This window comes from Anomaloglossus baeobatrachus, chromosome 5, assembly GCF_048569485.1.
Source record: "Anomaloglossus baeobatrachus isolate aAnoBae1 chromosome 5, aAnoBae1.hap1, whole genome shotgun sequence".
Taxonomy (NCBI): domain Eukaryota; kingdom Metazoa; phylum Chordata; class Amphibia; order Anura; family Aromobatidae; genus Anomaloglossus; species Anomaloglossus baeobatrachus.
This window is the reverse complement of record NC_134357.1, coordinates 54,921,881-54,947,445: the sequence shown is the minus strand read 5'-3', so window position 1 is coordinate 54,947,445 and position 25,565 is coordinate 54,921,881. Positions and strand designations below refer to the sequence as shown.

At 50.6% G+C, this 25,565-nt stretch overlaps 1 protein-coding gene across 1 annotated transcript in view; it reads right to left on the bottom strand.

Annotated features, from left to right (window-relative positions):
• C5H10orf88 (chromosome 5 C10orf88 homolog) overlaps positions 1-25,565 on the bottom strand; it is a 30,720-nt gene that overhangs the window by 2,688 nt on the left and 2,467 nt on the right. Inside the window, exon 3 of the mRNA XM_075348519.1 lies at positions 15,912-16,118. Coding sequence (XP_075204634.1) covers positions 15,912-16,118 — 207 coding nt within the window. The remainder of the gene's footprint in view (positions 1-15,911; positions 16,119-25,565) is intronic.

Genomic DNA, 25,565 nt, shown 5'->3' with positions numbered 1-25,565 from the left:
GGATATCAAATATATCAACAAATTCACCTGATGAAGATATTGTGTATATCGAAACGCGTTGTGGCTGATTAATTTTTGTAGAATTTATTGTTTTCTAATACTGTGGCCTCCTTAGTGCTCTATCAGACCATGCTTCCTGCTTTACTGCTGATCTTCCCCTCTGTGGGTTCACGGCAAGAGCTGCTTGGTACGGAGGTCAGATGACCAGAGACGCCCAGTGATCTGTCACGTGACCAGCTCTTCAGGAATGTGCTTCCCTGGATGGACATCGTGGGCTAACAGGCTAGAAGACCTCTGACACCACACTCCCGCCTTATACCGTGGTTGTGCGAGGGCTGCACAACCACATCAGGTGAGCAGTTTCTATTTCTCCTCCTCACCGCCATCTCCCAGACCCTTCACATGCGCTGCCTTATTTAATTTTTTTATTCAGGGGTAAGCTGAAGACCCCTGTGTGTCAGTATAAGAGATGTGTGTACAATTCTAACGTTTCGGCCCTAACCTCGGGCCTTCGTCAGAGATAAGTTATCTATATGTAACTGATCATAGGGTGAATATGTGCCTAAAGTAATAGATTGAATGGTTCATACCTTTGCTAATCACCAATGTCGTATGTTAAACCGTCAGGAATATTATGTGTGGATCACCGGGAGCCATAAAAACAACAGATAATCGCATGAGCATATGGGGAAAGAAGGGAATTTTGTTTACTTACCGTAAATTCCTTTTCTTCTAGCTCCTATTGGGAGACCCAGACAATTGGGTGTATAGCTTCTGCCTCCGGAGGCCACACAAAGTATTACACTTTAAAAAGTGTAACCCCTCCCCTCTGCCTATACACCCTCCCGTGCATCACGGGCTCCTCAGTTTTGGTGCAAAAGCAGGAAGGAGGAAACTTATAAATTGGTCTAAGGTAAATTCAATCCGAAGGATGTTCGGAGAACTGAAAACCATGGACCAAAGGAACAATTCAACATGAACAACATGTGTACACAAAAGAACAAACAGCCCGAAGGGAACAGGGGCGGGTGCTGGGTCTCCCAATAGGAGCTAGAAGAAAAGGAATTTACGGTAAGTAAACAAAATTCCCTTCTTTGTCGCTCCATTGGGAGACCCAGACAATTGGGACGTCCAAAAGCAGTCCCTGGGTGGGTAAAAGAATACCTCGATAAAAAGAGCCGAAAACGACCCCCTCTTACAGGTGGGCAACCGCCGCCTGAAGGAACCGCCTACCTAGACTGGCGTCTGCCGAAGCATAGGTATGCACCTGATAGTGTTTCGTGAAAGTGTGCAGACTAGACCAGGTAGCTGCCTGACACACCTGCTGAGCCGTAGCCCGGTGCCGCAATGCCCAGGACGCACCTACGGCTCTGGTAGAATGGGCTTTCAGCCCCAAAGGAAGCGGAAGCCCAGAAGAACGGTAGGCTTCAAGAATCGGTTCCTTGATCCACCGAGCCAAGGTTGACTTGGAAGCCTGCGAACCCTTACGCTGGCCAGCGACAAGGACAAAGAGCGCATCTGAACGGCGCAGGGGCGCCGTGCGAGACACGTAGAGCCGGAGTGCTCTCACCAGATCTAACGAGTGCAAATCCTTTTCACATTGGTGAATTGGATTAGGGCAAAATGAAGGTAAGGAGATATCCTGATTGAGATGAAAAGGAGATACCACCTTAGGGAGAAACTCCGGAACAGGACGCAGAACCACCTTATCCTGGTGAAAAACCAGGAAGGGGGCTTTGCATGACAGCGCTGCCAGCTCCGACACCCTACGGAGCGATGTAACTGCCACTAGAAATGCCACCTTCTGCGAAAGACGTGATAAAGAGACATCCCGCAGCGGCTCGAAAGGTGGCTTCTGAAGAGCCGTTAGCACCCTGTTAAGGTCCCAGGGTTCCAGCGGACGCTTGTACGGTGGGACTATGTGGCAAACTCCCTGCAGGAACGTGCGGACCTGCGGAAGCCTGGCTAGACGCTTTTGAAAAAATACGGATAGCGCCGATACTTGTCCTTTGAGAGAGCCGAGAGACAAACCCTTGTCCATTCCGGATTGAAGGAATGAAAGAAAAGTGGGTAAGGCAAAGGGCCAGGGAGTAAAACCATTATCAGAGCACCAGGATAAGAAGATCCTCCAAGACCTGTGATAGATCTTGGCGAACGTTGGTTTCCTGGCCTGTCTCATGGTGGCAATGACATCTTGAGATAACCCTGAGGACGCTAGGAGCCAGGACTCAATGGCCACACAGTCAGGTTGAGGGCCACAGAATTCAGATGGAAAAACGGCACTTGTGACAGCAAGTCTGGGCGGTCTGGGAGCGCCCACGGTTGACCCACCGTGAGATGCCACAGATCCGGGTACCACGACCGCCTCGGCCAATCTGCAGCGACGAGAATGGCGCGACGACAGTCGGACCTGATTTTGCGCAGCACTCTGGGCAGCATCGCCAGAGGAGGAAATACATAAGGCAGTCGAAACTGCGACCAATCCTGAACTAATGCGTCCGCCGCCAGAGCTCTGTGATCTTGAGACCGGGCCATGAATGCCGGGACTTTGTTGTTGTGCCATGACGCCATGAGATCGACGTCCGGCGTTCCCCAGCGGCGACAGATCTCTCGAAACACGTCTGGGTGAAGAGACCATTCCCCCGCGTCCATGCCCTAACGACTGAGGAAATCTGCTTCCCAGTTTTCTACGCCCGGGATGTGAACTGCGGAAATGGTGGAAGCTGTGGCTTCCACCCACTGCAGAATCCGTCGGACTTCCTGGAAGGCTTGACGACTGCGAGTGCCGCCTTGGTGGTTGATGTATGCGACGGCAGTGGCGTTGTCCGACTGGATACGGATCTGCCTGCCCTCCAGCCACCGATGAAAAGCCAATAAGGCTAGATACACTGCCCTTATCTCCAGAATATTGATCTGAAGGGATGACTATCGGAGTCCAGGTTCCCTGAGCCCTGTGGTGGAGAAAAACCGCCCCCCACCCTGACAGGCTCGCGTCCGTGGTGACCACAGCCCAGGTTGGGGGTAGGAAGGATTTTCCCTGCGACAGAGTTGGGAAGGAGCCACCACTGAAGTGACGTCTTGGTTGCAAGGGAAAGAGACGTTCCTGTCGAGGGAAGTCGACCTCCTGTCCCATTTGCGGAGAATGTCCCACTGGAGTGGCCGCAGATGGAATTGCGCGAAGGGCACTGCCTCCATCGCTGCCACCATTTTCCCCAGGAAGTGCATGAGGCGCCTCAAGGGGTGTGACTGACCCCGAAGAAGAGATTTCACCCCTGCCTGCAGAGAAAGCTGCTTGTCCAGCGGTAGCATGACTACCGCTGACTGTGTATGAAACTCCATCCCGAGGTAAGTCAGTGATTGGGTCGGTGTCAACTTGGATTTTGGGACGTTGATGATCCACCCGAACTGCTGGAGAGTCGCCAGAGCGACGGAAAGGCTGTTTTGACATGCCATCTGAGAAGGTGCCCTGACTAGAAGATCGTCTAAGTAGGGAATCACCGAGTGGCCCTGAGAGTGTAGGACCGCCACAACGGATGCCATGACCTTGGTGAACACCCGTGGGGCTGTCGCCAGGCCGAAAGGCAATGCCACGAACTGAAGGTGTTCGTCCCCGATGGCGAAACGCAAAAAGCGTTGATGTTCGGGTGCGATCGGCACATGGAGATAAGCATCCTTGATGTCGTTCGATGCTAGGAAGTCTCCTTGTGACATCGATGCGATGACCGAGCGGAGAGATTCCATCCGAAACCGTCTGGTGCTCACATGTCTGTTGAGTAGTTTGAGGTCCAGAACGGGACGGAATGAACCGTCCTTCTTTGGCACCACGAACAAGTTGGAGTAAAAGCCGCGACCATGTTCCTGGGGGGGAACAGGGATCACAACTCCTTCTGTCTTCAGAGCGTCCACCGCCTGAAAAAGTGCATCGGCCCGCGCGGGGGGCGGAGAGGTTCTGAAGAAACGAGTCGGGGGACGAGAGCTGAACTCTATCCTGTAATCGTGAGACAGAATGTCTCTCACCCATCGGTCTTGAACATGTGGCCACCAGGCATCGCAAAAGCGGGAGAGCCTGCCACCGACCGAGGATGCGGTTCGGGGATGCCGAGAGTCATGAAGAGGCCGCCTTGGAGGCATTGCCTCCTGCGGGTTTTTGGGGGCGTGACTTAGCCCGCCACGCATAGGAGTTCCTCTGGCCTTTCTCCGGCCTGCTGGACGAAGAGGATTGGGGCTTGGCGGAGGGACGAAAGGACCGAAACCTCGATTGTATTTTCCGTTGCTGAGGTCTCTTCGGTTTGGCCTGGGGTAAGGAGGAATCCTTTCCTTTGGATTCCTTAATAATCTCATCCAATCGTTCGCCATCTGCAACCGATACCACAGATCTAGCCGCCAATCTAGAGACTGGAGGATCCACCTTGGGACATTGAGCCCAACCCTTAACTACGTCAGAGGGGAAGCGGTAACGTGTGTCAGTAAGGCGCTTAGTAAAGCGCTTGTCCGGAACCGCTCTGGGCTTCTGGACAGCATCTCTGAAGTTAGAGTGATCGAAAAACGCACTCCGTGTACGTTTAGGGAACCGAAACTGGTGTTTCTCCTGCTGAGAAGTCGACTCCTCTACAGGTGGCGGCGGGGGAGATAGATCTAACACCTGGTTGATGGACGAGATAAGGTCATTTACTATGGCATCCCCTTCAGGTGTATCAAGATTGAGAGCAACGTCAGGGTCAGAGCCCTGAGCTGCGACATCCGCCTCGTCCTCCAGAGAGTCCTCAAGCTGGGAACCCGAGCAGCGTGAAGAAGTCGGGGAAGATTCCCAGCGAGCCCGCTTAGCCGGTCTAGGACTGTGGTCCGGGCAGGAGTCCTCCACGTGAGATCTAGGGCCCCCCTGGGAGCGCGCTGCGGCGCGGACAGAGAGGGGCCTGGAGGCGACGATCCAACAGGGCCCGGGGCCTGTGTAAGGACCGGTCTGGACTGCAAAGCTTCAAGCAGCTTGGCAGACCATTTGTCCATAGACTGAGCCATGGATTGTGAAAGTGACTCAGAGAGTTTCTCAGCAAAAACGGCAAACTCTGTCCCTGCCGCCTGGACAGGGGGGGGTCTACCTGAGCCGAAGGGCCCACTAGTGACCGAGGCTCCGGCTGAGCAAGCAAAACAGGGGTCGAGCATTGCTCACAGTGAGGGTAGGTGGAACCCGCAGGTAACATAGCCGCACAAGAGGTACAGGTCGCAAAATAACCCTGTGCCTTGGCACCCTTGCTCCTTGTGGACGACATGCTGTTGTCTCCTAGGAGAGTGATCACTGAGGGTATATGGGAAAAGGTATATAGCCCGACCGAACAGAAATTATATATATATATATATATATATATATATATATATATATATATATATATATATATATATATATATATATATATATATATATAGTATCTATTCCGGCACCCTAAGGGGACCAGCACCGGGTGACCGGTGTGGCTTACCGACCGCTACAAAGCGCAGCGTGTGTCCTCCAGATTCCCTGCCTTAGGTCTCCCAGAGTTGCAGAGCTCTTTCCTGGAAATCCTCCACCGGCAGAATGCCAAAAAAAAATGGATGCCGGAGCTCTCTGGGGAGGAGTGGAGCCGTGGGCGGCGCTAGAAAAGTGTGGGAATCTGGGGTCCCCACAGTGATCAGTGAGGGGGGAGGAAACATACAGGATGCTCCGGCCCTCACATCCGACGTCAGGTCGGCAGTCCCGCCCTTACCCCTGACAGACAGGCCCGGGGGGGGAGTTTTGCTACTAGGCCGCAATGAAGCCGGGTACTAAATTTAAGACCGCGGCCGACAAGCAGGCGCGGTCGGCGCGGAAGTCCGCCGGCCTTCACAAATCAGCAGCTGCTGCAGCGTCCGGGATGAAGGCGCTCCATGCACAGCCCCCATGGGGACACAGAGTACCTTAGAGATGCAGGGCCCGGTCCCTGAGGATGGATAGACTCCAGTCCGGCAGATTCCCACAGGGGCTGCGGAGGGAGCACGGTCCCAGTAAATGGATGACCGCTCAGGATCCCACTTCTCCCAGAGCCGCTAAGGGATGGTGAAGGAAAACGGCATGAGGCTCCGGCCTTTGTACCCGCAATGGGTACCTCAACCTTAACAGCACCGCCGATGTAGTGGGGTGAGAAGGGAACAAGCCGGGGGCCCCGTGGGGGCCCACTTTTCTTCCAACCGATATAACTAATATGAGAATGCATGAGTGGATGTGTGCCTCCTTCCACACAAAGCATAAAACTGAGGAGCCCGTGGTCCACGGGAGGGTGTATAGGCAGAGGGGAGGGGTTACACTTTTTTAAAAGTGTAATACTTTGTGTGGCCTCCGGAGGCAGAAGCTATACACCCAATTGTCTGGGTCTCCCAATGGAGCGACAAAGAAATATCAAAATAAAAAACAGGACAACTGTCCCTCCAATCTGGAGTAGAGATATCGCAGATAAGCTCCTTGAATTAGAATCCGACTACACCTTCATATCCGTGTGCAATAGTGCATAGTGATAGAATGTCTTAGTATGTAGATAGTAGGTGAAAAAAACAGCCAGAGACCTGGCTTGTGGCTAGGGGTAAGTGCCTCTACTCCAGAAGATAGTGAGAACTCCTTAACGGATCCTATGGGATGATGGTCTCCACGTGAGGTCCTGTGATGTGTAAGTCATCCCTGTGTAAGCCCTATGTGTCAGTAATCTCAGTACTCCTGTGAATGCCAGCCCGTGGCCGTTGTTCATAGGAAACTGTAATTTCTTCAATATACAGCAATGTGATGGCATTGCTGTATGTAGAACAAGTGATCAGACTATTGCAGATCGAGTCCCCTAAGGTGACTATGACAATACAAAGTAGAAAAAAAAAAAAAAGTTTTAAAAAATATGAAAATAAATAAAATAAAAAGTTCCAATCACTCCCTTTTAATCTCTTCACGACACATGACGTACTGGGTACGTCATGGATCATGTGAGGTTAATCCCCGCCGCCAGTTATCCCTGCACATGTCAGCTGATTTGAACAGCTGACGTGCGGCTATCAGGCACTAGTGGATTCGCTACCCACTTGCGCCTGTTACCCCTTACATCTCAATGTCAAAATGTGAAAGCAAGATGAAAGAGCGCGCCGCGATAAGCACTTACCAGGCGCCATCGAAAGTCACGTGACGTGATCACATGGATCCGATGGTTGTCACAGTAGCACAGGGTAATGTGATGACGCCTGTAGCCATCACGAGTCAGTTCCTCTTACAGCTGGCAGAGGGCCATTTGTAATAGTAGAGCTGCTTTTCTGCAGATCTCGGCTCTGTAGCTGTGATCTGGAGAAATGGAAGAGCAATCAGACTGCTGATCCTTATAGTCCTCTAGGTGGACTAGTAAAATAAAATAAAAAATAAAAAAAAAAAGTTTAATAAAACAAAAAACCACAAAACAAATAAGTTCAAATCATCCCCGATTGAAAATTAAAGGGTTAAAAAAATGAAAAATACACATACATTTGGTATCGCTGCGTTCAGAAATGCCCGATCAAAATATAAAATCAATTAACCTGAATTGGTAAACTGCGTAGCGGCAAAAAAACAAAAAGCCAAAATTACGTTTTTTGGTCGCTGCGTATTTTGTGCAAGATGTGATAACAGGAGATCAGAACGGCTCATCTGCGCAAAAATGGTACCATTAGAAACGTCAGCTCCAGATGCAAAAAATAAGCCATCACTGAGCCATAGATACCGAAAAATGAGAACACTACAGATCGTGGAATTGGCGCAAAAAGTGCGCAATTTTTTTGGACAACCTTGTGATATTTTTTTTTAACCCCTTAGATAAAAGTAAACCTATACATGTTTGGTGTCTCCGATATCGTACTGACCCGAGGCATCACATCGACACATCCGTTTCACCATATAGTGAACAGTGTAAATAAAATATCGCAAAAACAATCGAGCTATCGCACTTTTTTTTTTGCAATTTTTTCACACTTGGAATTTTTTTGCCATTTTCCAGTACAGTATATGGTAACACTAATCGTTTCATTCAAAAGTACAATTTGTCTCGCAAAAAATAAGCTCTCATATGGCAAGATTGACTGAAACATGAAAAAGTTAACGGCTCTGGGAAGAAGGGGAGCAAAAAAAAAAAAACCTGTAAAACTAAAAAAAAAAACAAAACGGGGGATGAAGGTGTTAACTACATTAACAAAACAAAAAAAAAACCCACATATATTTGTTATTGCTGTGGTCACAAAAGTGCGTTCTATCAAAACATAAAATAAATTAATCTGATCGGTAAGCAGCGTAAGGAGAAAAGTAATCTTTTTGGTTGGGTCAATAACAGGAAAAAAAAAATGAAATGACAGGTGATCAAAGCATTCTAAATTTATCTATAATATATTAATATATATATATATTTATCTATAATATTATATATATATATATATATATATATATATATATATATATAAAAAATAATATCAATAAAAATATAAATAAAGAAGGGAATTTTGCTTACTTACCGTAAATTCCTTTTCTTCTAGCTCCTATTGGGAGACCCAGACAATTGGGTGTATAGCTTCTGCCTCCGGAGGCCACACAAAGTATTACACTTAAAAGTGTAAACCCCTCCCCTCTGCCTATACACCCCCCCGGTTATCACGGGCTCCTCAGTTTTGGTGCAAAAGCAGGAAGGAGGAAACTTATAAATTGGTCTAAGGTAAATTCAATCCGAAGGATGTTCGGAGAACTGAAAACCATGAACCAAGAACAATTCAACATGAACAACATGTGTACACAAAAGAACAACAGCCCGAAGGGAACAGGGGCGGGTGCTGGGTCTCCCAATAGGAGCTAGAAGAAAAAGAATTTACGTTAATTAAACAAAATTCCCTTCTTCTTTGTCGCTCCATTGGGAGACCCAGACAATTGGGACGTCCAAAAGCAGTCCCTGGGTGGGTAAAAGAATACCTCGATAAAAGAGCCGTAAAACGGCCCCTTCCTACAGGTGGGCAACCGCCGCCTGAAGGACTCGCCTACCTAGGCTGGCATCTGCCGAAGCATAGGTATGCACCTGATAGTGTTTCGTGAAAGTGTGCAGACTCGACCAGGTAGCCGCCTGACACACCTGCTGAGCCGTAGCCTGGTGCCGCAATGCCCAGGACGCACCTACAGCTCTGGTAGAATGGGCTTTCAGCCCTGAAGGAACCGGAAGGCCAGACGAACGGTAGGCTTCCAGAATCGGTTCCTTGATCCACCGAGCCAAGGTTGACTTGGAAGCCTGCGACCCTTTACGCTGGCCAGCGACAAGGACAAAGAGCGCATCCGAGCGGCGCAGGGGCGCCGTACGAGAAATGTAGAGTCTGAGTGCTCTCACAAGATCTAACAAGTGCAAATCCTTTTCACATTGGTGAACTGGATTAGGACAAAAAGAAGGTAAGGAGATATCCTGATTGAGATGAAAAGGGGATACCACCTTAGGGAGAAATTCCGGAACCGGACGCAGAACCACCTTATCCTGGTGAAACACCAGGAAGGGGGCTTTGCATGACAGTGCAGCTAGCTCAGACACTCTCCGAAGTGATGTGACTGCCACTAGGAAGACCACCTTCTGCGAAAGGCGTGAAAGAGAAATATCCCTCATTGGCTCGAAAGGTGGTTTCTGAAGAGCCGTTAGCACCCTGTTCAGATCCCAGGGTTCAAGCGGACGCTTGTAAGGAGGGACTATGTGGCTAACCCCCTGCAGGAACGTGCGTACCTGCGGAAGCCTGGCTAGACGCTTTTGAAAAAACACAGAGAGCGCCGAGACTTGTCCCTTAAGAGAGCCGAGAGACAAACCCTTTTCCATTCCGGATTGAAGGAAGGACAGAAAAGTGGGCAAGGCAAATGGCCAGGGAGTAAAACCCTGATCAGAGCACCAGGATAAGAAGATCCTCCACGTCCTGTGGTAGATCTTGGCGGACGTTGGTTTCCTGGCCTGTCTCATAGTGGCAATGACCTCTTGAGATAACTCTGAAGACGCTAGGATCCAGGACTAAATGGCCACACAGTCAGGTTGAGGGCCGCAGAATTCAGATGGAAAAATGGCCCTTGAGACAGTAAGTCTGGACGGTCTGGTAGTGCCCACGGTTGACTCACCGTGAGATGCCACAGATCCGGGTACCACGACCTCCTCGGCCAGTCTGGGGCGATGAGGATGGCGCGGCGGCAGTCGGACCTGATCTTGCGTAATACTCTGGGCAGCAGTGCCAGAGGAGGAAAGACATAAGGCAGCCGAAACTGCGACCAATCCTGAACTAATGCGTCTGCCGCCAGAGCTCTGTGATCTTGAGACCGTGCCATGAATGCCGGGACCTTGTTGTTGTGCCGGGACGCCATTAGGTAGACGTCCGGCTTCCCCCAGCGGCAACAGATCTCTTGAAACACGTCCGGGTGAAGAGACCATTCCCCTGCGTCCATGCCCTGGCGACTGAGAAAGTCTGCTTCCCAGTTTTCTACGCCCGGGATGTGAACTGCGGAGATGGTGGAGGCTGTGGCTTCCACCCACAGCAGAATCCGCCGAACTTCTTGGAAGGCTTGCCGACTGCGTGTGCCGCCTTGGTGGTTGATGTATGCCACCGCCGTGGCGTTGTCCGACTGTATTCGGATCTGCCTGCCTTCCAGCCACGGCTGGAATGCCTTTAGGGCTAGATACACTGCCCTTATCTCCAGAACATTGATCTGAAGGGAGGACTCTGGCTGAGTCCAAGTACCCTGAGCCCTGTGGTGGAGGAAGACCGCTCCCCACCCTGACAGACTCGCGTCCGTCGTGACCACAGCCCAGGATGGGAGCAGGAAGGATTTCCCCTTCGACAAAGAAGTGGGAAGAAGCCACCACTGAAGGGATGCCTTGGTTGCCCGAGAAAGGGAGACGTTCCTGTCGAGGGACGTCGACTTCCTGTCCCATTTGCGGAGAATGTCCCACTGAAGTGGACGCAGATGAAACTGCGCAAATGGAACTGCCTCCATTGCTGCCACCATCTTCCCTAGGAAGTGCATGAGGCGCCTCAAGGAGTGCGACTGGGCTCGAAGGAGAGATTGCACCCCTGTCCGTAGTGAACGCTGTTTGTCCAGCGGAAGTTTCACTATCGCTGAGAGAGTATGAAACTCCATCCCGAGATAAGTCAGCGATTGGGTCGGTGTCAATTTTGACTTTGGGAAATTGATGATCCACCCGAATCTCTGGAGAGTCTCCAGAGCAATGTTCAGGCTGTGTTGGCATGCCACCCGAGAGGGGGCCTTGACAAGGAGATCGTCTAAGTAAGGGATCACCGAGTGTCCCTAAGAGTGTAGGACTGCTACCACTGTTGCCATGACCTTGGTGAAGACCCGTGGGGCTGTCGCCAGGCCGAAAGGCAGTGCCACGAACTGAAGGTGTTCGTCCCCGATGGCGAAACGCAGGAAGCGCTGATGCTCTGGTGCAATCGGCACGTGGAGATAAGCATCCCTGATGTCGATTGATGCTAGGAAGTCTCCTTGGGACATTGAGGCGATGACGGAGCGGAGAGATTCCATCCGGAACCGCCTGGTGTTCACGTGTCTGTTGAGCAGTTTGAGGTCCAGAACGGGACGGAAAGATCCGTCCTTTTTTGGCACCACAAACAAGTTGGAGTAAAAACCGTGACCCCATTGCTTAAGGGGAACAGGGATCACCACTCCTTCTGCCTTCAGAGTGCTCACCGCCTGAAGAAGAGCATCGGCTCGCTCGGGGGGCGGAGATGTTCTGAAGAAACGAGTCGGAGGACGAGAGCGGAACTCTATCCTGTAACCGTGAGACAGAATGTCTCTCACCCATCGGTCTTGGACATGTGGCAACCAGGCGTCGCAAAAGTGGGAGAGCCTGCCACCGACCGAGGATGCGGTTTGGGGAGGCCGAAAGTCATGAGGAGGCCGCTTTGGGAACGGTTCCTCCGGCGGTCTTTTTAGGACGTGACTTAGACCGCCATGAATCAGAGTTCCTCTGACCCTTCTGTGGCCTGTTGGACGAGGAGAATTGAGAACTGGCTGAGGGCCGAAAGGACCGAAACCTCGCTTGAATTTTTCGTTGCTGAGGTCTCTTTGGTTTGGGCTGGGGTAAGGACGAGTCCTTTCCCTTGGATTGTTTAATGATTTCATCCAATTGCTCGCCAAACAGGCGGTCGCCAGAAAGTGGCAAACCGGTTAAGAATTTTTTGGAAGCAGAGTCTGCCTTCCATTCACGTAGCCACATGGCCCTGCGGACTGCCACCGAATTGGCGGATGCTACCGCCGTACGGCTCGCAGAGTCCAGGACAGCATTCATGGCGTAGGACGCAAACGCCGACGTCTGAGAGGTTAAGGACACAACCTGCGGAGTAGAGGCACGTGTGACTGCATTAATCTCAGACTGACAAGCTGAGATAGCTTGGAGTGCCCACACGGCTGCAAAGGCCGGGGCAAAAGACGCGCCTATGGCTTCATAGATGGATTTCATCAGGAGCTCTATCTGCCTGTCAGTGGCATCCTTGAGTGATGCACCGTCTGCCACTGCAACTATGGATCTAGCCGCCAGTCTAGAGATTGGAGGATCCACCTTGGGACACTGAGCCCAACCCTTGACTACGTCAGAGGGGAAGGGATAACGTGTGTCATTAAGGCGCTTAGTAAAGCGCTTATTTGGAACAGCTCGGTGTTTCTGGACTGTATCTCTGAAGTCGGAGTGATCAAGAAACGCACTCCGTGTACGTTTGGGAAACCTAAAATGGAATTTCTCCTGCTGAGAGGCTGACTCCTCAATCTGAGGAGTTGGAGGAGAAAGATCCAACACCTTATTGATGGACGCTATAAGGTCGTTTACTATGGCGTCCCCTTCAGGTGTATCAAGGTTGAGAGCGGCGTCAGAATCAGAGCCCTGATCTGCCACCTCCGCTCCATCCTCCATAGAGTCCTCATGCTGAGACCCTGAACAGTGTGATGAAGTCGAGGGACGCTCCCAGCGAGCCCGCTTAGCCGGTCTGGGACTGTGGTCCGTGTCGGAGTCCTCACCGTGGGACCTATGAGTCGCCCCAAGAGCACTTTGCTGCGCCGACCGAGGGGGGTCTGAGGGAACTGATTGAACAGTGCCCGGGGCCTGTGTTACAGGTCTGGACTGCAAAGCTTCTAGTATTTTAGCAGACCATTTATCCATAGACTCAGAAAGTTTGTCAGCGAATACTGCAAACTCTGTCCCTGTCACCTGGACAGTGGCAGCAGGTGGATCCACCTGGGCCGAGGGTCCCACCAGTGTCAGAGGCTCCGGCTGAGTGAGTGTCACAGGGGCCGAGCATTGCACACAATGAGGGTAGGTGGAACCTGCAGGTAGCATAGCCGCACATGAGGTACAGGTTGCAAAGTAAGCCTGTGCCTTAGCACCCTTGCTTTTTGCGGACGACATGCTGTTGTCTCCTCTTAGAGCAATAAGAGAGGGTATATAGCCAAAGCAATAGTGCGGCCGTACAGAGTAATGTATATAATATAAGCATATAAATATACACTTCGGCACCCAGGGGGGCCAGCACCTAGTAACAGGTGCGGCTTACCGACCGCCCTCAGCGGTTGTGTGACCACCAGATTCCCTGCCTGGGCCTCCCAGAGCTGTGTCTCTGAAGTTCTCCAGCGTCAGAAGTGCTGATAGGAATGGCTGCCAGCGTTCTGAGAGGAGGAGAGAGCCGTGGGCGTGCCTTAGAAAGTGCGGGAATCTGGTGCCCCACGGTGCTCAGTGAGGGGGGAGGAGGATACTAAGTATGCTCCAGCCCTCAGCGCTGACGTCCAGTGCAGCGTCCCGCCCTTACCCCTGACTGGCAGGTCCGGGGGTGGGAATATGCGGTACTAGGCCGCAAAAGCCGGGGACTAAAGTTATAAGCGCGGCCGGCAAACAAGCGCGGTCAGCGCGGTAGTCCCGGCGCACAAACACACCCAGCAGCTGCTGCAGCGTCCGTTACACAGGCGCTCTATGCGCCGTCCCCAAGGGGACACAGAGTACCTCAGAGTAGCAGGGCCTTGTCCCTGACGATACCCGGTCTCCTGTCCAGCAGATTCCCCCAGGGGCTGCGGAGGGAGCACGGTCCCAGTGCCTGGTGACCGGTTAGGATCCCACTTCACCCAGAGCCCCTAAGGGATGGGGAAGGAAAACAGCATGTGGCTCCAGCCTGTGTACCCGCAATGGGTACCTCAACCTTAACCGCACCGCCGACTCAGAGTGGGGTGAGAAGGGAGCATGCCGGGGGCCCTGTTATGGGCCCTCTTTTCTTCCATCCGATATAGTCAGCAGCTGCTGCTGACTAAATTGTGGAGCTTGCGTGAATGTGTGCCTCCTTCACACAAAGCATAAAAACTGAGGAGCCCGTGATGCACGGGGGGGGGTGTATAGGCAGAGGGGAGGGGTTTACACTTTTAAGTGTAATACTTTGTGTGGCCTCCGGAGGCAGAAGCTATACACCCAATTGTCTGGGTCTCCCAATGGAGCGACAAAGAAATAACAAATAAATAAAAATAGCTGCTCAGGGCACTAAAAAAAAAAAAAAAAAAAAAAAAAAAAAAAAAGGTGCAATATATAAAATATAAATAATTAAAAGAATATTCACCAGTCCAATCCTCCATCGCAGCCATTTTGGAAGTCTCAGCTGAGTTTGAAAGTAGTGACCAGAATGCTGAAACATGTGACTGGCTACAGCGGTCAGGGGAGTGGAACAGTATGTCATTCAATACACATCTGTTCATCTGACCGATGCAGCCAATCACAGACCATAGCGATCAGGTGACTGAAGGAAGTGAAATTATTGATACCGATCTCCCTTGCGTGGCCCACAGTGAAGCAAAGTATTACTAGATTTGTTATTGAATACCAATATATGACTTTATAACAACTTTCAGTTAAGTCGGCCAATCCCTTTAATGCTTTTTGGAAACTATTACAGTTAGGGAGCCCCTTATAATGAACATTAAAGGGGATGTCCTCTACTTTAATGTTGATGATCTACTTTGAGAATAGGACATCTGGTACCTCCACCCGACGTCTGCCAACCCCACCCGATGTCTGCCACGTCTGTCCTATGTGACAGTTGGGCAGATTTTTATCCACAAGGACAGAATACAGAAAGTTTCCAATGTATGACAACAAGCAGAGATCTTAAAAACCATTAAGAATGGATACAGTATACCGGCAAATGGTATAACTTTTAATTACAGAGAGAATTCCATTTATTCGCTGAAACAATCACTCACTCATTTGGCTTTATTTATGAACAATCAGAAATTTACTTTAACCCTAAATACTCAACTGAGCCCTTTTTGTTTCTGACCGTTATTTGCTGTATGAGGGCTTGTGTTTTGGGGGGGATGAGCGATGTCACAGGCACATATAACTTATTTTTAACTTTTTATTAACTCTTTAGGGGTTAAAACAGGAAAAAAAAAACATCAAAGCTGAATACTGAGGTTTTAAAATCTTATGTTATTCGGGTGCAGCTCTATAATAACAAAGTGATAACTAACAAGGTGCAGTATTTATTGGTACAATTTTGGGATATATACAACTTTTTGATCACTTTTTTTTTTGAGAGGGGTGAAAAAAAACTGCAATTCTGGTACTTTGGGGTTTTTTTTGTTATTTTTTGTGGTGTTCACCATGCATGATAAATAAATCTATTGAGTTAGAGTACGCTTCATAATGCATTCGGTGATACCAAATATTTGACTTTTTACATCCGCTGGGTTCCTGCAGCTGATCGCACCGGGATCAAATCAGTCACAGAGCACAAAGTGACATTGCTCATGGTATTTATAAAAGTTAAATAGCCTGTCAGAGGAGCGTAAAAGCTGCAAAAATAAAAACATAGTACAGTGTATACTGCAGATCTGGGCTGTCACTGGACGGACTCACCTTCTGCTGTGCTCGCACCATGCTCATCAGCTGCTCTGCCCCAGGTGACATTTTCCCACCCATGCTGTCCATAATGCTCTGCACTCGATCCAGATTAATGGACGACCCTGGAACAAATGACGCCTGAGGACATCTATCAGGGACGGAGGTCATCTGTACTGAAATCTCGCTCACCAGGACACTGCAGCGGCCGCCGAGTGACAGCAGCTGAAGGAAAAAAAAAAAAAGTTAGTGAATATTAGCCACAAAGTAAACAAATGATAATCGACCGGAAGATAAATTTGGTTTCTTTTCTAGTACATTTATCAGAATGAAATCCTCTTACACACAGTAGCTTAATGTCAAGCTATGTCCTTTTCTAGTAGATTAACCCTGTACAAACAGCTATGTCCTTCTCTAGTAGATTCACCCTTTACAAGCAGCTACGTCCTCTTCTAGTAGGTTAACCCTATACAAGCAGCTATGTCCTCCTCTAGTATTCAACCTTTACAAGCAGCTATGTCCTCCTCTAGTATTCAACCTTTACAAGCAGCTATGTCCTCCTCTAGTAGACTCACCCTGTACAAGCAGCTATGTCCTCCTCTAGTAGATTCACCCTGTACAAGCAGCTATGTCCTCCTCTAGTAGATTCACCCTTTACAAGCAGCTATGTCCTCCTCTAGTAGATTCACCCTTTACAAGCAGCTATGTCCTCCTCTAGTAGATTCACCCTTTACAAGCAGCTATGTCCTCGTCTAGGAGATTCACCCTTTACAAGCAGCTATGTCCTCCTCTAGTAGATTCACCCTTTACAAGCAGCTATGTCCTCCTCTAGTAGATTCACCCTTTATAAGCAGCTATGTCCTCCTCTAGTGGATTCACCCTGTACAAACAGCTATGTCCTCTTCTAGTAGATTCACCCTTTACAAGCAGCTATGTCCTCCTCTAGGAGATTCACCCTTTACAAGCAGCTATGTCCTTCTCTAGTAGATTAACCCTTTACAAGCAGCTATGTCCTCCTCTAGTAGATTAACCCTTTACAAGCAGCTATGTCCCCTTCCTTCAAGAGACACCCCATTAGAAACAGATTTATCCTTCTCTATTAGCTGGGCTACATATTACACAGACATCTTATTACTTGGCTGACAAACAATAGTACGTATGGAGATAAGTTCATGAAGGAGAAATAAATGTTTGCCTAATATGTACTTTGCTGATTTGCTGCCCTTTGGGATGTAAAGATGAATTAATTGACTATGTTTGTAATTTTCTTTTAGTGAATTTATGAGGGAAAAAAAAAATAGGTGGCTCACTTCTCTCACTATAATCTGTAGCTCAGCTGTAAAACAGGCCAAATCCTGCCAGATCTGAGCCCGAAGCTCCTCTTTACCATCAGGCAGCACAGTGGCTCAGTGGTTAGCACAGTTCCTTTCAGCTTTGGGGTTCTGGGTTCAAATTCCACCTACGACAAAATCTTCAAAGAGTTTTGTATGTTCTCCCTGTAATTGCATGGGATTCCTCCAGGTTCTTCAGATACCTCCACAGATATACTGATGAAGAACTTAGATTGTGATCCACAATGGGGACAGTGAGGATGGTGTCTGTAAAGCGCTGCATAGAATCAACCCCTCCCCCTCAAAGCTGTGCAATGGCTCTCACTGGCACCGCCAGCTCTCTCCTTTTCTAATACACAAGTTACAATGCTCTTCTGATCCGGTACAATGTGACACCAATCAATCAGATAAATGGTGGTAGCATTAATACTAAATCCCCGCACCAGTCACTTCAGAGTTCCATAGAAACTAAAACCAAACTCCCCTCCCGCAGTGGTGCCCTTCCTCTGATGTCGGCACTGCCATTCCATGTCGGTCACCAGACACTGTTGCATCAAATAACCACTGCAGCCAATCAGTAGTTGCTGATAGGCTGGAGCTCAACATCCATCATGGCAGCTAATGCTGTGTAATCATGGTTTTTCAATACTATGGAGCCCTGAAATGATTCAGTAGGAGCCGTTCCATTGCGGACAACCCCTCTAAAGTCTCAGAAAAAAAGAGAATTTTGTTACTTACCGTAAATTCTTTTTCTTATAGTTCCGACATGGGAGACCCAGACCATGGGTGTATAGCTTCTGCCTCCGGAGGACACACAAAGTACTACACTAAAAAGTGTAGCTCCTCCCTCCGAGCATATACACCCCCTGGATGACCACATCTAGCCAGTTTAGTGCAAAAGCTGAAGGAGGACATCCACCCACAAGTAGAGATAGAGTAAAACCCGGAATAACCGGAACCTCAGTCTACAACAACAACCGGTGAAAACACACGGAACAAGAACTGCCAACAGGCAACAGGGAGGGAGCTGGGTCTCCCATGTCGGAACTATAAGAAAAAGAATTTACGGTAAGTAACAAAATTCTCTTTTTCTTCATCGTTCCTTATGGGAGACCCAGACCATGGGACGTCTCAAAGCAGTCCATGGGTGGGAAATAAACAAAAACTGAGAAGTAGGCAAAACCTAACTTCACAAATGGGCGACAGCCGCCTGAAGGATGCGTCTGCCCAAGCTCGCATCTGCCGAAGCATGAGCATGCACTTGGTAGTGCTTCGAAAAGGTGTGCAGACTAGACCAAGTGGCAGCCTGACAGACCTGCTGAGCCGTAGCCTGGTGCCTGAAAGCCCAAGAGGCACCGACAGCTCTGGTCGAGTGCGCCTTAATCCCCGGCGGGGGGCACCTGAGAACATTGGTAGACATCGGATATGGCCGACCTAATCCAACGAGCTAGGGTCGGTTTAGAAGCCGAGAGACCCTTGCGCTGACCTGTGGTCAGCACAAAAAGAGAGGTGCACCGCCTAAGGGCAGCGGTGCGTGACACATAGATCCGGAGCGCCCGCACCAAATCTAAAGTATGCAACGCTTTCTCAAAGCGATGCACAGGGGCCGGACAAAGGGAAGGCAATGAAATGTCCTGGTTAAGGTGGAAAGGAGACACCACCTTAAGGAGAAAGTCCGGAGTCGGACGGAGAACCACCTTGTCTTGGTGAAAAACCAAAAAGGGTGACTCCGAAGAGAGCGCAGCCAAATCAGAGACTCTCCTGAGAGACGTTATGGCCACCAGAAAGACCACTTTCTGTGAAAGACGAAACAAAGAAACCTCCCTAAGAGGCTCAAAGGGGGGTTTCTGTAAGGCCGTGAGGACCAGGTTGAGGTCCCAGGGATCCAGAGGCCGCCGGTAAGGCGGAATGATGTGAGATGCGCCCTGCATGAAGGTGCGCACCTGGGCCAGTCGGGCGATACGCCGCTGGAATAACACTGACAGAGCCGAGACCTGTCCCTTGAGGGAATTGAGGGATAGTCCTAGCTGCAGACCGGACTGTAGAAAGGACAGGATGGTCGGCAAGGAAAACGGCCAAGGAGCATGGCCGGAAGAGCGACACCAGGACAGGAAAATTCTCCAAGTCCTGTGGTAAATCCTGGCCGAGGAAGACTTCCGAGCCTGAGTCATAGTGGAGATGACCTCGGAAGGAATGCCTGAAGCCGTCAGGATCCAGGACTCAAGAGCCACGCCGTCAATCTGAGAGCCACAGAATTCTGGCGGAAAAACGGGCCTTGTGAGAGAAGGTCTGGGCGGTCCGGGAGATGCCACGGCATCTCTACGGACAGACGGAGCAGGTCTGGGTACCAAGCTCGCCTGGGCCAGTCTGGAGCAATGAGTATGACCCGACGGCCCTCCATTCTGATCTTGCGCAGGACTCTGGGCAAGAGAGCTAGGAGGGGGAAACACGTAGGCCAGACGGAACTGGGACCAATCCTGAACCAGCGCGTCCGCCGCCAAGGCCTGAGGATCGTGGGAGCGAGCCACGTAAACCGGGACCTTGTTGTTGTGCCGGGATGCCATTAGATCCACTTCCGGAGTGCCCCACTTGCGGCAGATTGACCGGAACACTGCCGGATGCAGGGCCCACTCGCCGCTGTCCACGGTTTGACGGCTGAGATAATCTGCCTCCCAGTTTTCTACGCCTGGGATGTGGACTGCGGATATGGTGGACTTGGAGTCCTCCGTCCACTGAAGGATACGTTGAACTTCCAACATTGCTAGGCGGCTGCGAGTCCCGCCTTGGTGATTGATGTAGGCAACTGCTGTCGCGTTGTCTGACTGGACTCGAATGTGCTTGCCCGCCAACAGGTGGTGAAAGGCTACGAGAGCTAGGAGCACAGCTCTGATTTCCAGCACATTGATCGAGAGGGCTGACTCGGACGGAGTCCAAGTGCCCTGTGCTCGGTGGTGGAGAAACACTGCTCCCCAGCCGGATAGACTGGCATCCGTGGTGAGAATCACCCATGACGGGGCCAGAAAGGAGCGTCCCTGGGACAGAGAGAGGGGCCGAAGCCACCACTGAAGAGAGCTCCTGGTCTGTGGCGACAGAGCCACCAGCCTGTGCAAAGAAGAGGTCCGCTTGTCCCAACAGCGGAGAATGTCCAGCTGCAGGGGACGCAGATGGAACTGGGCAAAGGGAACCGCTTCCATTGACGTCACCATCTGACCCAGCACCTGCATGAGGTGCCTGATGGAATGACGGCGGGGCCTCAGCAGAGAGCGTACCGCCAGATGAAGGGACTGCTGTTTGACTAAGGGCAGCTTCACAAGTGCCGGCAGAGTCTCGAACTGCATCCCTAGATACGTAAGTTCCTGGGTCGGGGTCAGAGTAGACTTGGGCAGATTGACAAGCCACCCGAATTGAACAAGCGTGGCGAGAGTGAGCGAGACACTCTGCTGACAGTCTGCACTGGATGAAGCCTTGACCAGAAGGTCGTCCAGGTAAGGAATCACTGCCAACCCCTGGAGGTGCAGAACCGCAACCACTGCTGCCATGACCTTGGTGAATACACGAGGGGCCGTGGCTAACCGGAAGGGGAGAGCCACGAATTGGAAATGTTCCTCTCCGATTGCAAAACTTAGCCAACGCTGGTGTGAAACTGCAATTGGCACATGCAGATAGGCATCTCTGATGTCGATGGATGCTAGAAAATCTCCTTGGGTCATTGAGGCAATGACCGATCGCAGAGATTCCATGCGAAAGTGCCGCACCTGAACATGCTTGTTGAGAAGCTTGAGATCCAGGATGGGCCGGAAGGAACCGTCCTTCTTGGGGACTAGGAAGAGGTTTGAGTAGAACCCTCTGAACCGTTCCCGGGCGGGAACCGGTACAATTATTCCGTTGGCCTGCAAGGAAGCCACGGCCTGAGAGAAGACGGCGGCTTTGGAGCAGGGTGGAGTGGACAGAAAAAATCTGTTTGGCGGGCTGGAAGAAAATTCTATCCTGTAGCCGTGGGCGATGATATCCCGCACCCACTGATCGGAGACGTGTTGGAACCACACGTCGCCAAAGTGGGAGAGCCTGCCACCGACCAAGGACGTTGCTGGCGCAGCCAGATAGTCAAGAGGATGCTGCCTTAGTGGCAGCGGCTCCTCCGCTCTTCTGAGGGCGCTGCTTCGTGCGCCAGCTGGGTTGGCTGAGTTAGTGGACGATGCTGAGGGCTTAGAGGATGACCAGTTAGAGGAACTAAAGGAGCGAAACCTCGACTGGTTCTTGCCCTGGACAGGTTTCCTGGTTTTAGTTTGTGGCAAGGAAGTACTCTTCCCGCCAGTAGCTTCCTTAATAATTTCATCCAGTTGTTCACCGAACAGCCGGGACCCAGCAAAGGGGAGCCCAGCAAGGTACTTCTTAGAAGAAGCGTCTGCTTTCCACTCTCGAAGCCACAAGATCCTGCGGATCGCGAGGGAATTAGCGGAAGCCACCGCCGTGCGGTGACAAGCCTCCAGAATGGCAGACATGGCATAGGATGAAAAAGCCGAAGCCTGGGAAGTTAAGGCAACCATTTCGGGCATAGAGTCCCTGGTGAGGGAATGCATCACCTCCAGAGAAGCAGAGACGGCCTTAAGAGCCCACACCGCTGCAAAAGACGGGGAAAACAAGGCCCCTGCCGCCTCATATACAGATTTGGCCAGAAGGTCAACCTGGTGGTCAGTGGGATCCTTAAGAGAGGTGCCATCAGCCACAGATACAACTGTCCGGGCTGAGATTCTAGACACCGGAGGATCTACCTTTGGAGACTGAGACCACTCCTTGACCACCTCTGGTGGAGAGGGAAAACGTTCATCAGAACTACGCTTTGGGAAGCGTTTGTCAGGACAGGCCCTGGGCTGGGTCACAGTGGCCTGAAAACTTGAGTGGTTAAAAAACATACTCCTTGTTCTCTTAGGTGAGGTAAACTGGTGTTTTTCTACCAGAGAGGCTTGCTCCTCTGATACTGGCGGATTGAGGTCCAGTACGGAATTAATGGACGCAATCAAGTCACTAACATCCGCATCCCCTTCAGATAAATCAATGGGGTACATAGAGGTAGCGTCCGAGCCCACAGTAAAGGCATCCTCCTCGCCCTGCGATTCAGCCCGTGAATCAGAGCCGTGGGACGAGGAAGGAGAAGAGTCCCCTAACATCCGCATCCTGAGCTCTGCAGAGCGAGTCGGAGCAGCAGAGGCGCCCTGAGAAGGGGGCTGATGCATGGTCAGCAGAGTCCGGGACAGCTGTCCCATGGAGTCGGCAAAGGACTGGGAGATAGCTTTAGAAAACGATGCTACCCAAGCCGGGGGTTCAGCCACCGGGGCCGGAGCAGCCGGAGGGACCCCTGGGGAGACTCCAGGCTGAGGCACCACCCTGTTAGAGCAGGCATCACAATGTGGATATGTGCTCGGTTCAGGGAGTATGAGCTGACATGCAGTGCATATAGAGTAAAGCCTTGCTCCTAGTGAGAGACATGCTGCTGAGGAGGAGGCTCTGCAGTAAAGAACACACTCCTTGAATGACCCCCAGAGAGTGTATAATAAGGTCCACAACCAGAGGTTGTGGCTTACCAGACCGTTTTGTGTGCCCTCCGGATTCCACAGCTTGGACCCCCAGACAGATGCAGTAGCTGCAGCAGCCAGCGCCGATCAGTGTGTGAACGCTGATAAAATGGCGCCGGAGTGAGGAGGGGGGGCGGGGTTGAGTCCAAGAGCGGGAACCGGAGGGCCAAGGAGAAATACAGGGGAGGGAAACATCTCCTCAGAGGAGTGTCCTCCCCTGAGCTGAACGGCCGGTGGGCGGCGCCGCACTGTCCCTCTGCAAGACTGACATGCAGGGGCAGTGAAACCGAAAGTAGGCCGCAGCCGAAGCCGGGGCCTAAATTTTCTCATGCGGCCGACGAGCAGGCACCCTCGGCGCGGTTCTCAGGAGAAAACCAGAGAACCGGCCGGAAATCACAGCACAGTGACATAACACACTCTCCCCACAATAAATGCATAAGGGACCCTTCAATAACGTCTCAATACTTAGCTTATGAGACGCAGGGCCAGGTCCCTGAGGGGGTGAGCGCTCCGTCCGGCAGGGACCTGAAAGGGCTGCGGATGGAGACCGGTCTCCTGCAAAGCAGTGAGAACCGTGATGGCTCCCACTTCAAGCCAGAGTCCGAGGGATGGTGAAGGAGCACGGCATGTAAGGCTCCAGCCCTTGTAAATCAACCTTAACAGCACCGCCGACACAGTGGCGTGAGAAGGGACATGCCGGGAGTCCAGCTTGGACCCGCTTTTCTTCCAACTCTTTGAAATCAAAAAACAAAAATCAAAAATCAGATGAGAATGCATGTGTGTGTGTGATCCTTCTGAACATAAAGCATTGAACTGGCTAGATGTGGTCATCCAGGGGGTGTATATGCTAGGAGGGAGGAGCTACACTTTTTAGTGTAGTACTTTGTGTGTCCTCCGGAGGCAGAAGCTATACACCCATGGTCTGGGTCTCCCATAAGGAACGATGAAGAAAAAACCTTATACTGTATGTGCTCCCTAAACAGGTGTTTGTGTAGGGAGTGGGCTAAATACCCGATCCCTCTCTATACAGGGCATGTGTTGGCTATGTTATACAGCCGGCACCTGCCTCTAACAGCAGGGACAGAAGATAGCTCTAATCACAGATGATTAATCACGTAAATGCCACGGTCATTCTTTAACGGCCGAGTATACGTGACTCCACCACGTGACGTGATCAATCTTCACCCATCTGCCCTCCATGTGACAAAGTTGCACGGAAATAATGTTGTGCAATCGCAGCCAGGGATCTACTTTTTGTTCTCTTTTGAGGAACAGCAACAGTATAAGGTACTTTCAATTAAATGGGGTTTTTTTCCTTCACAATTTCACTTTTTTCGCTGTTTTTCAGTACATTGGATGGGAACAAAATTGTGTCATTCAAAGCTACAAAAAAAAAAAAAAAAAGATGGCTCTTGGAAAAAGAAGAAAAAAATGATGGATGTGCAAAAATGTAAATATATATATATATATATATATATATATATATATATATATGCCTGTGGCTGCGTGCAGGCAGCCGGGTGCCCGTTGGTGCCGGCTGCCTCTCTGTACGTGCGTGCCGGGCGGCTGTGCGGCAGGTATCCCAGTTTGTCCGCAGTCCCAGTTTCAAATGATGGCGCCAGGAGTCAGCGCATGCGCAGATGGATCTCTTGGATGAGCGCTCCATCTGTGCATGCGCCGCTCCAGGCGCCATCATTTGAAGCGTGACCGCGGACACACAGACACTTACTTCACCGGCCTGCTCCACCTGTCACCCGCTGCCACGGAGCTGCTGCGGCTCCCACCATGGACGCCGCTGTCACCACAGACCCGCTGCGGCTGACGCTACTAACCCGCCACGGCTGCCAGCACAACCTCTGCCTCCTGTGACCCCGCATCACCACCACTGCTGACCCCCTCCGGTAAGAGAACACCGAATTATATGACAGACCCCATTTTTTTTTAGCCTTAAATTTGGGGTGCGTCTTATAATACGAAAAATATGGTGTGTGTGTGTATATATATATATATATATATATATATATATATATATATATATATATATATATATATATATATATATATATATATACACACACGATATTTTTCGGATCATAAGTCGTACTTTTCCTCCCAAAGATTTTGGAGGAAAATGAGGACTGCATCTTAAAACCCGAATGTAGCTTACTGGGGGATGGTGGAGAGGGGTCACAGGAGGCAGGGCAATGCTGTGCCGCTTTGTACGACTCTGTGTGGCGGGCAGCCAGGCATGAGCCATCCTGAAGATGACAGCAGTAAGGGATTCAAATAATGGCGCCCAGAGTCGGCGCATGCGCAGATGGAGCTCTCGGCACAAACTCATCTGTGCACGTGCCGTCTCCGGCCGCCATTTCTATGAATCCCTTACTGCCGACATCTTCAGAATGGCCAATGCCTCACCGCCCGCAGCATGCACCAGCACAGAGCAGCGCCACAGCTAGCAGTAAGTACCCGGTCCCCCCTCTGCACCGCCTGCAGCATCAACATACTGCAGCAACGCCTCTGCCTCCTGTGACCCCGTTCCACCACCACTGCTGCCCTACCTCCCCGGTATGAACCCACCGGATTAGAAAATGGACCCTATATTTTTTTTACCTTTATTTCTAAACTTGAGGCATGTGTTATAAAAGGGTGCATCTTATAAAATAAAAAATACAGTATATCATCCAGTCAAGAAAAGGTTAATTTAAAAATTGCACACCCACTATGTTATAAAATTACTTAGGTGTAGTGTACATGATGTGACCCTT